Here is a 14133-nt window from a genome sequence, read left to right on the forward strand (position 1 = left end):
GAATCAAATTTGAGTCAGTGGACTACTTTTGTTCTTAAAAAACCCTACAATTTAACAGATGGCTTCACTATGAACAACTGAGAACCTGGCATTTAATTCTTATTGATGTAACTGTTAGCAAAATTGAAATCCTCCCAAAGTTTTGGTTGAATTGAATTGAATGCAAGTTGCAGGATACCAGAGCAAAACTCATGCCCTGTAACGAATTAACACAATTGATTAATGTTTTAGAATAACCTTGACTATGAATATGGGACTAGGGAATGGTATAAGCTAGGGGGTGGGGAGAGAGAATTTAGCTCATTTGCCCTGATGAATACCAAAAAAAAAATCAGCTGTACGTTTTCAATTAAAAAAAAAAATCAGGATTTAACCACAATGCAACTGCGACATACTGCCAAGGCTCATGATGGGACACCCATTTGAGTGAGTGCAAAGTATTAAGCACCCATGTCCCAAAATGGAAGGTTACCAGAAGCAGAGAAACCAGTGGAAAGATCAGTGCGATGATTACTTAAGGGGCTGCATTTGCTTCCCTTCTACAATTCCTGTTGCATTATGCCCCAATAATTCCAGAGATTTAATGGAAATTATAATCTGCTGACTGAGGAACAGGTTGAAGGTAATTTTTTTGGCCAAGTATCACTGAAAGCTCTGCTGCCATTTCTGATAGACTAGAAATAGGGAATACATATACTTGCCCTCAGCCAGGACAGAAATGCCAAAGTGCTGGAGGAAAGGGATTGGGTTTGGACTAAAGAGATTTGAAGACAAGGATCTGTTTAAATTTGACAAGTATCGGTCAAGTACAAGGATTCATTGTAGGGCTACTAAAACTATTTCATAAAACCAATTCAGAAGTAACCTCAACTTAAATTTTCACATCCTTGTGATCATTATGTTCACCAAATTAAGGTGCAAAATACTAGATTTTCTCATCGTCATTGTGTAAACAAGAACCTAGGCTGATGCTCTAATTAATTTCAACTATCAGTTACATCATCTTGCGTAGAATTTCCTTGGTAAAGGTTTAATTTTTGCCCCCAAGGTCACAATTATCCACGAGCAGCAATTTTAGATGTTCAGTAAGAAAAACAACACAACATTGCAGCTAAGCTGGGATTTGATTGCAGAACCTATTTTAAACATGAGAATGCTCTTCTGGATGTTATCCTTCCACACTAGGCTGAAGCCACCAATGGAATCCAACTTCAGTGAAGTTGAAAAAGGTTTCCAAATGTTTAGGCTATTTATCATACATGGGTACAAAATAAAGATGATCCAAGACAGAGGCTAGATGAAAGGTTATTAAAAAAGAGCCTAGATGTTATTTCAAAGAGTATTTATTCCAGTCTACATACTTCAGGCCTGCTGTTTTTCCACTGGACTGTACCGCAATATGCATTTTCATGAAAATTGGTCATAAAAACAGTAACTTCTTATAAAAGACATGTACAGTAATGTTCCTAATAACCCCAATACAAACCACTTCTGCACAGTTGACATGCAATCCAAAGTGACAACTTAAAAGTAAAATAATTTTCCACTTGTGCATTTTATTTCATTACTGGAATATAAAACACAATGTGCTATGCTTGTTTTGGGCAGACCTCTCATGGGCTAGACAGATGGGGACAGAGATAATGGGAATAAACATTACACCTGCAGTTGGAAAAAAAAGATTTAAACCATTGGGATGAACGTCTGTCCTCAGCTCATTTGTGAAGTCTCAGCAATAGAGATGAACAAATGCCTCTTCAACAAATGGGCTGCAGTTCTCCAATTTACAGTGGAATGCATATGCTCACCACTTAAAAGACCAACAGAATACGATGTCATATGTTGATAACCCTTTCCTTTGACTTGAGTCTTCAGTGTAAAAGGATATTAAAGATATGCCTCTACTTGGGCCACAATTGTACTTAATTTTTAATCTAATTTATCCAATAATGAGGCAACATTAATAACTGCCTTTTACAATCCTCTAGATACAATATCCAAATTGATCAAACCAGAAAAATAGTGTGCAGCCTTACACATGAAATCAAAATCTCAGTGAATCACCATAATCTGGGTCGTAGTTCTTTGCTTCCCACATTTTCTGCTTTTTGTTCCAATTAGAATATGGTTGTCCGGACAAGAAGAACTGATTTCAAATGCAGCCTGCTTGGGACCCTCTGAAGTAATCCAATTTTATGGAAATTGCAAAACTGGATTTTGATTGGCCTCAATATATTACCTATGCTATTCTTCAGTAGTTTAGGGTCAAAGGTCAGGGTTAACCCCAGGTCTCTGGAGCTGTAAGGCAGCAATTCTACAGCTGCACCACTATGCACCCATAAAGATGACACAAAATACCCAAATTGCAGCCTAAAGATGATATGTGGCTCTTATCTCATCAACCCAGCATCCAAAGTACAACCATTTTTTACTGATTGGGTGAAGATTCAGTTTGAAGGGCTTGTGTTTTTAAAAACACACTTACCTCAATTGCAGATACATTCCAGATCTGCACACTATTTAAACAATTTCAATTATGCACATTATGGTAAATGTGGATTTAATTTTTATATTTGTTCCCCAAAAATCCAATTGAAGTAGGATGACTAGAGGACACCTTGAACTAAATATTTACTACACCTTGAACATTTCAAATGTTTTGGAGATGAGGTACACAAAAGGTATCTTATTCCTACCTCTCTTCCACAATCCAATGTCTATTATTAACTCATTGCAGAATCTTAAGAACGGGGATTTGATATTCTTTTTGTAATCACCACCAAACTGAGGTTAGGTCACATCTTGATTGTGAGACCTTGTTTGGCACAAACAAATTGTCATATTTACTTCCACACAAGTAAGAACGCTTGAGAATAACGAGAAATAAATTCAAATACAATGATCCAATAGAATAGGGATTAACTGGCAAAATGGGCAAGGGAAAATTAACCCAGCCAGATGCAAAGCGACAATCTTTTGTAAGTTAAACAAGGCCAGGGCGTACACATGACTGGCAGAACCATGGGGAGTGTTACTGAACAGCGAGACCTTGGATTGAGATCTTGTTCTCTGAAAGTGACGACAGATTGGGTGGTGAAGAAAGCATATGGCATGCTTGCCTTCCTTGGCTGAGGCATTGAGTATAGGAGTTCGAATTGTTGGTCACGCTGCACTTGATCAATATGTTTAGCTCTGATCACTCTCCTCTTGGATGGATGTGAAGCAAGTGAGAGTCCAAAAAAGATACATAGGAATGTTGCCAGGACTGGAGGGCTTGGGTTATAGAGATTGGATAAGGTGGGACTGTTTTCCTATGTGAAAGGCTAAAGGGTGATCTTATTGGGGTTTATACAACGGGCATTAATAGGGTAAATAGTTACAATCTTATTCCCTTGGAGTCTAAAACTGAATGACAGGTTTAAGGTAAGAGGGAAAAGATTTAAAGGGGAAATGCAGAGCAAGTTTTTCCACTCACGGTGATAGTGTGTATGGAGAGTGAGCCGCCAGAGAAGACAGAGGCCAGTACATTTGAGACGTTTAGACTGGTATAAGCATAGGAAAGGACTGCTATATAATTGAATTTCTTTATATCCACAAAACTACATTTTTTATCTGTTTCTGGGATATACAATCATCAAAGCATTCAATATCAATGGTACTAGACGTCAGTCTACTATCTCCTGCCATCTGTTAGACATTCTCTAATTTTAATGTGCTTAGTAATAAATTATATAAAATCTTGATGTAATGACGAGATTGGCACCAGACACAAATGTATAACACTAATCAGATGTGCAGCACTTTGGTCAACGTGGGTTGTTTTTAAATGTGCTATACAAATAAAATTGACTTGACTTGACTTGACTTAACTACCATAGCAGGCAAAGTTGAGTGAATAGGAATTTAAGCAAAACACTTGCCTGTTGTACAAATCTACCTAAATCGTGGATATTGTCAGTTTCCAAATAAATCTACCTTAATGATGGATATTGTTGGTTTCCCATTTAATAACCTGATCATTGCAAAATCAATGGTGCATAATCATATAGTAAATACTACGCCTTGCCTCAGCATTTTCAATCAAAGGGAGCAAAAGAAATCTAGATTCCAGATGAAAAGTAATTCTTAAAGCTGACAAGAGTCTCAACCAATTATTCAACTTGTAAAATTTGACCTTTGGTGGATTATTATTCAGTAGCACAACCTAAATGGTGCTGGTGACATTCCACATAGGAGCACGATTAATATACAACAGAAACAAACAATCCAAGGAACTTCCTCCATGTTAATTCCAAATAGACTTCTGCACATTATTTATCAGACGTCGCACTGATAGCAAAGCAGTTGGAATGAGGTAAACTTATACAGTAATTCAACATTGCAACATTTTTACATTAATAGAAATATTAGCTTAACTGTTCCTGAAACAAATTTAGCACCAGTATTAGTGTAGGTTTATCCTCTGCTGAATGCAGTTGCTCAAGCTGAATGACTGTTTGTTAATATCTGGCTCAGAGACACAAAGATTTGTCTACTTCAGAAGCACTCTGTATAAAATAATCAGTGATTAAATGCCGACAGTACATTAATGAGTTAAATAGTAGAACGATTTGGAGTAAATTTCTTAAAAGCTGCATTAATTAAATTATTTAATTCCATGCTCTGCACTCTCCACCTTATCACCATAAATGTTAGCAATTTATTCAAGATTTACCCTAAGCACAATGTTGATGGCATCCAGCCAAATAACTACAATTTTCATTACAAATGCTTCATGAAACCACAAGAAAAAAGAGCTAAAGGCCAATTCTGAGCACACAAATTAAGCTTATAACCACATTAAAAAAGGATAAAAATAAAGGAATTTATTAGTATGTCCCATTTCTCTTCAAAGTGAAGAAATTTCTGCAGGCTGCCTGCAAATTTCTTTCAATAATTAGATATTGAGGCACTAATTATTTGTTATAGCTAATCTACACAGATATTTCAAATTTACCACAATTGACTCAAACTAAAAATGTAGGCATGAAATCATGTGGCAGAAGTTGAAAATGCAGTATTAAGTTCAACAAAACACATAATTGCGGTGCATTAATTAGCCTACAGAAGACCGTTGTTTGGTAGATCTAAGTGGTTAATTTCACTCCTGCAAATCTAAAGGATAACTACATATTTACCCATTAACATTGTGGACAATATACAGTAGTTTCATCCAATGTCGAGACAGTTGCTGTATTTCTCCAGAGTTGAAAGTAACATTGGACATAACAGTTTAAAAAAAGGTTGCCGAGAAAGGAGAAAAAAAAAGCCGAGATATGCAAGTGGTGGTCCATGTATTCACAGCTGAAAGCATTGGATTGCGTAAAAACAAAGTTGGTACTACATTTCGCCTGTACATTTTTATCTCAAATAACTAATTATTTCAGATTAAAGTTTGCATTATATTTCAGAATCTAACAGCCACAATATGACTAAAAGCACCATAATGGGTCAATTTTGAGAACAAAACAGTCCCGATGGAGAAAATAGCATGTTAGATCAGCTAAAGTTTAGGATTCTCCTTGGTGCTTAGGGACCAACGAATACATCATGCTAAACAAGCTAAATTGATATTTAAGATGTAATTGCTTGTTTTAAGGCTTTATCGCGTTTAATTAAATAAATGAATGGTGGAAACAGCAGTGCTTTTAGTGGGAATATTTAAATGAAAATGTGTCATAGCCCAAAGCTGGTCTGCGAAAATCAGAGTGAAACATCAAAATATAATGACAATAGTGCAAATATTGGTAAATGGTGCTGCCATCATTTTGTACATAAATACACTACGCTGATATTGAAGTTCATATCAATGTGTAGAGTGGGAAGAAGAGAACTGAAAAACATTTTCAAATACTTTTTTAACTGTTTAGTTTAATCCTTTTAGGCAACTCAAGATAGTCATGGATACAGTTTAATTTGGCTTTAAAACCTGAAAATAAAACCCACGAACACTATTTTTCCCTTCAGAAACTGTAAAAAAGCAAATCAAGAGTTCAGTCAGACTTGTCTTTTAAAACAGAATCAAACATAATTTAATATTGGTGAGAAAATAAATTAAGTACAAAATGTTTAATAACTTAAAACAGCCTTTGTCTGGCTTTGTAGCAAACTAAAATAAAGCAACAGTATTTAAACATTTACATCCACGAACTCACAGTACACATCAAGCCCAGGCACATCAGTCTTGCCAGGAACTATACCTTGTACTGCATTAGTAAAAGTAACTCCTACTAGCTGCCATGCATTATTTAACTCTGGGGGAAAAAAAAGTGTAACATACAACTTTAAAATGTATTACACCCGCCCATTCTTTTTGACTCAATCTCAAAACTTATGGCTGTTACTCAGGGTACTCCACACAAACATCCAATCTACATTGTACCACTTTTCCAATCCTGGAACATTTCCAACTCTTGTGCTTCTTGCAGTTTCACTCTGGAATGGTTTCACTTTAGTAGTTGTGGTGCTAAATATTCAAGTTAGTAACATTATTAGATACAACATACTTTCATCTCTGGTAGCTAGAACTTGTCTTATATCATGTTTATTAGGGCACTAAATTATAGAATTATTTGACCAACTGCAGAACATTGGTTCAAGGCATAACAGATCATTTATTTTACCTCAACATTTTTGGAGATTCACCAATATATTTCACCTCCCTGACCTTAGCCTTACTAGAATCACAGCATCAGTTTGTAATTGGCATTAGTGGAAGAAAATAAATATCCAAATGAGCACCATGTACAGAGGCTATAAAGCGCTTACAGCCAGATTGAAAACTGTTGGGCTTACATGCATCTGAATCTGGCTACAATCTGAAAGATTCAAATCCCCATGTCATCTTTCCCATTATACATGCCAATGCTTGCACTAGAACTGTGACATTGTACCACACATGAGGTATATGTGTTACCATTAATTTTAACAAGACTAAAGTTTGATTGAATTCTAAACTCAATCAAAACTATAGAAGAGGGCTGGGCTTTTTATTTTGTAATTAATTGTTCAAATTACTCCATCATGTCTCTTACTAAAAACGTTAATTTAAGCACGGTTTTGCTTCTACAAAATAAACAATCTAAGCACAGCTACAATCTAGAATGGAGGCTATTAATGCAACTCAATGGCTAATTTGTAAACCATCATATTAATTTTACAGAGGTCTGGCAGCTTTGACCAAAATTCAAATTTTAGCAAAATATATTTCACCCTATGAATCCCAAGCCATGTTTGATATCTAGTGTTTCAGCTGTAAAATCCACTCCAAATACACTCCCTTATCCAATTAGTTACGCTGCACCATCTCCAATTTTTGTTGTCAATTTTATGTATAATAGCAAATCAAAAGTAGTTGTCCAGTACTGAACAATGCCTAAATTAGACAACTTTGCCAGAAATGTAAAAGAGTTGAATTGGTTACGATATGTCAATTAAATCAACTTTGTCTAACTGCAACTAAGCATGGCTGAACATCTGTGTTTATTTTTTGTAATTTAAAGAGGAAAAACATAATTAAAGCTGTCAAGGGCTACACTTTTAAAGTGCTGTTTGATACCTCTTTATACAATAAGAGGTATAGTTGAAATTTAACTGAGGGATCATCCTAAAGACAGTTCAAAATTAAGCTACAAGGAAAAACCAGATGACTTTAACAATTAATATAAACCATTTTCTCTGGTTGGAGATACAAGGATCATAAAAGCTTGGTTTTTGCAGCATTTATTTCCCTGTATCTCCTGCAGGTCATGGAGTTTGAATTTATAGTGTGCATAAATTTTACACACGCAGAAATTAATAAAGCATCAAACAAACAGATTGCTACATTTTTGTTGATACCAGAGTACTGAATTCAAGTATGTCAAAATGACGTCAGCATTCTACACTACAAATTAATCTACAGTTCCCATTAACAGCTATACAAGCACAATGCCAAAAACAAAAACTAGTTGAGACAGCATCAAAAATATTCTGTAGATAATACTATGAATGAATATACAAATATACAAAATAAAAAAATGATGCAACTAAAAATAAAGGAAATGCCCTGTATAGTTGTCAATCTACTTTAATGTTCAAGCAACTTCACGTGTCATCTGATAGCATTAGCTGAAGGTGCATTCGTTCCTGAAGAGGTGCTAATTAACATTTGGTCCCATTTTAACTCCCAATATGTGTGATGAGCATGTGAAGCCTTTATTGCCTTTAGTTTGAACATAAAACATTGCCTTTCATTTTCTTTGAGATAAAGGAAGAATATAAAGATCCATTGGCACTGCCTGCATTTCAGCTATTGGAGGGTTTTAATATCCACTGGTCCTGTTTCAATTTCAGCTGCTTAATTTCAAATGGAAGATCTAACAGACACTAGCACTGGTCCTTTGTAAAAAAAGAACATTTACAGGTCTGGCCTGATATTCCTGAATCTGTTTCCCCACGATAAAAATCAATCACAATAAAGTATATTAAAAGCAAAAAAATCAGTGGGGCAAACATCTACTTTAGTTTTCGGCCCATAAAGAATTTTCATTGGGTACTTGGAATGGATATAGGATATGAATGATCCCTCTCTCTCCTCCTCCAACCCAGCAATCCCACCCATTCTCAAAATCTGAAAATAATAGTGATCAGGTTAATAAGCCGACAGAAATCCAATAAAATGAAAAACCATTACTGACTATATCAGATTATTTGGATATAAATACATTTACTTAAAATGTTAAAGAACGAAAGTTTTCAACGGAAAGACTGGATTCTTAACACGGTGACAATTTAAACTACTAGTCCAAAACACAAAGTAATGGCCAAATATATCAAGAAAAACCTACCGAATAACTGGGTACAAAGTACAGTTCTCTCTTATTTATTTTTAACTAACTAGTTTCCCCAAAAGAGTTATAATGCCATCAAGCTCTTCAGCCACTTGCTTAAATAGCCATTACTCACCTCTAAGTGAATAGTTGACTGGTTTGTTATAAAATAAGAGCTTGATAACTACTATTTTCTACATGTGGAAATAACCACATGAAATCCAATTATCTGAAGCTATGAAACTGTCTAGACAGCTGTGTGTACTGTCGAATTTGTAAAGCCAGGCAGTAATGTTTGGCTCTCACCAAATGAAATTATAATGGTATAAGTGTTTTCATTACCATTACAATCCTAGAGTTTACAAGTAAAACAAATTACACCTGACAAGCAACAGAACTCTAAAAATGGGGGCTTTGCAGTCACATGGATACAAAGTACAGAAATAGTCATTGTCAACTGTCGCTCTTCAAAATGTAATGAATGGCACTATCTGAAGAATCAGCAAAACCACAAACTATGCTGAGAATGAAACCAGGAATAGCATTTTCTTTAACACTTTTAAAAAACAGGTCAAGTCTATTTCAGAATCATGCAGTCTTTTGACAATGTCAATATGCAAGAAACTAGTCTCTCTCTATATTACAGGTTTCATTGTTGAACATTAAAGCATTAAAGGGTCACACAGCACTTTTTGACAAGATGAGGTGTGGTAGATATTTTTTGGTGGTTTTAAGAGGAAACACAGAGCGATAATGCTGGGGCAATTGGGCAAAGAATAAGAGGGGATGGAATTAATTACAGAAATCTTATTGATTAATCTATCCCATTCTATATGGTTGTTCAGCTACTTTGGGAATGTAATAATTTGAAAACTATCGGTCTTTAAAAAATGTCATTGCATTTCTAAATTTGAAGGAATTAAATGTCTGTTATTTTGCAATAAAACATTTGTAGACAACAACTGAGCACTTGGGAAACTCAATAAAGTTTCCCCAAATTAATAGAATTCAGGAACTGGAAGCAAAACAAGAATCATACCTTCAAAAGACAAAAGACCTATTGTGAAGCATTATCAGTGGATGCAACTCCATGGTCTAGTTCTTCACTTAGCTTTTGTTTTGGACAGAGCAAATACTTTGGATATCACAATTAATTTTGGATACAGCATTAAGGCTTCACCACTCAACAGCACACAGGCATAAAGCAAGACAGTGAAGACCAGAGAGTGACATCTCTGATATTTACTGGCTTTGATTTGTGTTGTGATCAGTTATTTCAAACAAAAGTGCAAAGTGATTGGTTATCACACATCACACCATTTAAGCTAATGGTATTAAGCAGAAACCAATTCATATTAACTGGAGGCTGGTCAGTAAATAAAGAGAGGGAAATGTGAATTATAGAAGATGGACACAAGTTTGAATTCATTTAGTTTAACCTCCAAGCAGTAATGTGTTCTAAAGTGTGTCAGATGGGAGTTCAAGGAGCAGTGACCATGATATGTCGAACAATAATTGCACAAAACCCTTTAGCTGGAAAAATATGCCACCAAACCTACTTATATAAATTAATTGTTGACCATTCACTTATCAGTATGGATTTATCAGCTTATGATTGTAGAAAATTTGGCCCAGTATTCCACTAAAAAAATTCTGTTATCAAAAGTTTTATCATTTTAATCATACACAAAATACCAAAAGGAACATTTGTCAAATACAGACAGATCTTTTGGTAGAGATGTATATTGTTGAGTATTATAAAGACCCAACCACAAACCATACTTCCTAATAATATAATCTTCATCTCACCATTAAGCACCCAAGCTGACAGATATTCTCATTTCACAGAGTTGTCTTACAAATGCTGAATGTAGTTGAGCAAATTGAAGATATTTAACTTGGTTGAATGATAAATCAGTTTGCACGGATGAATGATCAGCCTTAAACCAAATTTAAGACAACAAATTGTGGTGGAAGTCAAAATAAATGAGTGCTTTGCTATTTTACCTCATCATGTTTCTCCAAATTATTTCAGGTACATAGTACTTCAAGTTCTATTGAGATGGAGTAGTCCTTCCATTTTCTACCTCAATGTCAAGCAAATTCTAAAAGAGTGCTATAATTATCTTCTTATCATAATAAAAGTAAATTACTTCTAATACTCAAAGCAGCAAAATTAGGAGGAAGCGGCCCTAGAATGAGACATACAAAAACCTTAAATCAGTCTCCGCTAATCGGATGGTCTTATTCCCCTCAAATGCAATCACAATAACTTTCCAGCTACAGTCCAATATTTACACATGAAAATTGAACGGCAAATTTTATCACTATTTCCTCCACTATTTCTTCCTAAAAATCGTGGAAGCTGGGGAATGAGAAAAGTAACAGAAGTATACAAACTACTTTGAGACATTCTAATTGAGACACTCTCAAAGCCTTGTCTCATATTTAAATGCAGCACTGCATTTGGCACAAAAAGATTTAATGTATTGCTACGTTTAGTGTCAGTTCCTTGTGCCACAAGTTGGAAATCAGACTCATTTGTCCATTAATAGTTTAGCTTCCCCAAATCACTTAGCAGTCCCCTGAATAATATGGTAAGCCTAAGCAACAATTCTATCTTTCCAGCCTGCCCTTACTTAAACAGGACCAGTGGATTTATGTCTGCATTTAATTCCGACAAGTTAAAAGCCGGCTACAGCAATCTACCTGCTGAAGCTTATTTAAAAGTTTACTGGTTGGCATACAAAACTTTCCATTCAAAATCCTCTGCTAGCACTCCTGTAAAAAGATTGTTTATAAAAATAGATGCTCTGTGAAGCCCACTTCAGTATAAGGTGTGAAACACTTTGGCAAGATACCTAAAGATCAGGTGCCTGATGGCACACTGGTCCCTCAATCCCTACCATAAATTGTAAAATAAAATTAAAGCACTAAACAGCAAATTAATTTTAAAACAGAAAAAAAACCCCAAAACAAAACAAAATTGGAGCAAAACAAAACAAATTTAATGATCATAAATGCAAAAGTAAAATCAATAGTCAAACAAAACAAAGGAAACAAAATGAAAAGAAATTATATAACAGAACATTAACGAAATTCAAAGGCAGTTTGAAAAAACTTTTAGATTAGTCTTTAAATCTATTTTAACAAAGCTTTGTGTTGACAGCTAACCTGCACGGAAAAACATTTAAGTACTTTCTATTCTGACGCATTATCCCAGCTTAGCATGTCAATTATGCAAAAACAAAAAAGTTAATAAAGAAATGCAATGGAGTTCACTAGATGGGGTGCAACAAACCTAAACGTTCAAAGGTTTGAATCTCCAGGAACTTACGGGAAGATTCATTACAACTTCCCAATCATGTTCTTCCACCTTGAAATTTGGCAAAATATGTTAAAGCTACCACACTCCATTCTTGCTCTATATACTGCAAAACAAATCAAATGCAATTTTCACTCCTTGCACTGCTTTTCTTCAGAAATTGGAGGACAGCGAAGGTGCAATTTATATTATGTACAGAAAAACATTAGCTACAGACATGGTTCAAGTGTGTAAATGAATAATTCTCAACAGATTAACTTTAAGGAAAGAAATCAGGCATATTTAAATTCAGAAAGGTTCATTAATATATGAAGCTCTGCTAAAAAGGCTGTAGATTTACGAAATTGCCTACAACCAAGGGATTCGACCACGAACTCCTAGTTACAAAACATACTAAAAAGAGGCTATTGCAAATTAAAGTCATCTCCTTCAAAATCTACAGAACTATAGTATTAGTTCAATATTTCTCCTCCTAATTGGGTGCATGGAAAAAAGTAATATGGAAGGTAAGGTATCAAACATTTGAACATTTCTTGTTAATTGCATCCCAGAGTAATAGTAATATAAAAAAATCCTTTTCACTTATTCTAGAATGGTAGACAAAACACGTCTGTCACAACAATAAGAGTTGCTTTACACTAGTGGACTTATTCACCTTTCAGCAGTGTATTTCTAATCAAATGCTTACAAATGCGCTTAAGCTTTAAATTATGCCTTGTGAGATTTGCTGGTTTTGAAGGAGACCTGAAGGATTTTGTCTCCGAGGCGATAACCATTTAAGCTAGCAATGGCCATGGCAGCCTCCTCATAGTTTGTCATTGTTACAAAGCCGAACCCTTTACACTTGTTGGTGTTGAAGTCGCGTATAACTTTGACATTGGTCACAGCTCCGAATGGGCCAAACATCTGCCACAGGATTCCCTCATCTGCGTCTTGGCCTAGGTTGTAGATGAAGATGCACCAGCCAGAAGGATTGTGACCACCAACGTTCACACCCGACAAACTACTCATATTGTCAACACTCATCGGCGAAAACCTAACAAAAAACAAAGAAAATTAACTCAAGAAGTTGGTGCCAAAAGCTTCAAAGTAATAAAAACAAATAGAAATTAGTAAAAATTCACACCACCTCAAAATCAAAAAGCCAACAAAAAACTCAGGTCATAAGACAATGTGGAAGCTAATAATTTTAAGATGCTTGATCGGAGTAGTTCCATACCATGTTTGTACAAATGCACAAGTTAGCACACCTCAACTGTACTCATAAGAGTTATAATCCTATACTATTATCGGACAATTTAATATCCTACAATTAGTACGGCCAAGCAATATCAAGTAATCTCTTGTCTACTACATTCCACATGTACATAATTGCTCCTAATAACAGCAGCATTTTATGAACCCACTGGAATTTGAAAGTATTATCACCAATGTAAACTGATTTGGTTCAAGTATGTCCCTTGATTCGAATTGGTGCTGCAACGCTTACCACATGCTAGGTATAAAAGTCTCAAAGATTACACATCCTATTGAAAAGACAGGCAGGTGGGCAGAGGGTCTGGGGTGGCTCTGCTGGTAAGAAATGAAATTCAGTCCTGAGTAAGGGACGACATAGGATCAGAAGATGTGGAGTCTTCTGATCCTATCAGATTCCAGGGAAAAGGCAATTCTGGATTTGGCTTTGTGTTACAAACCAGATTTGATTAGGGAACTTAAGATAAAGGAACCACTAGCAGGTATTGCCATTATATGATAAAATTCAACCTGCAGTTTGAGAGCGAGAAGATGAAATCAGATGTGTCGGTATTACTATTGGGTAAAGGTAACAACAGAGGCATGAAAGGGGAGATGGCTAAAATTGATTGGAAAAGGACCCTAGCAGGAATGACAGTGGAGCAACAATGGCAGTAGTTTCTGGGGGGAATTCAGAAGATGCGGGATCTTTTCATCCCAAAGAGA

The 14133-nt window shown here is 35.4% G+C and overlaps 1 protein-coding gene across 1 annotated transcript in view; it reads right to left on the minus strand.

Annotated features, from left to right (window-relative positions):
• Positions 1-5651: 5651 nt before the first annotated feature.
• LOC144607358 (ELAV-like protein 1) overlaps positions 5652-14133 on the minus strand; it is a 31926-nt gene continuing 23444 nt past the window's right edge. The window contains exon 6 of the mRNA XM_078424144.1: positions 5652-13210. Coding sequence (XP_078280270.1) covers positions 12883-13210 — 328 coding nt within the window. The 3' untranslated portion in view covers positions 5652-12882. The remainder of the gene's footprint in view (positions 13211-14133) is intronic.

This window comes from Rhinoraja longicauda, chromosome 28 (genome assembly GCF_053455715.1).
Source record: "Rhinoraja longicauda isolate Sanriku21f chromosome 28, sRhiLon1.1, whole genome shotgun sequence".
NCBI lineage: Eukaryota > Metazoa > Chordata > Chondrichthyes > Rajiformes > Arhynchobatidae > Rhinoraja > Rhinoraja longicauda.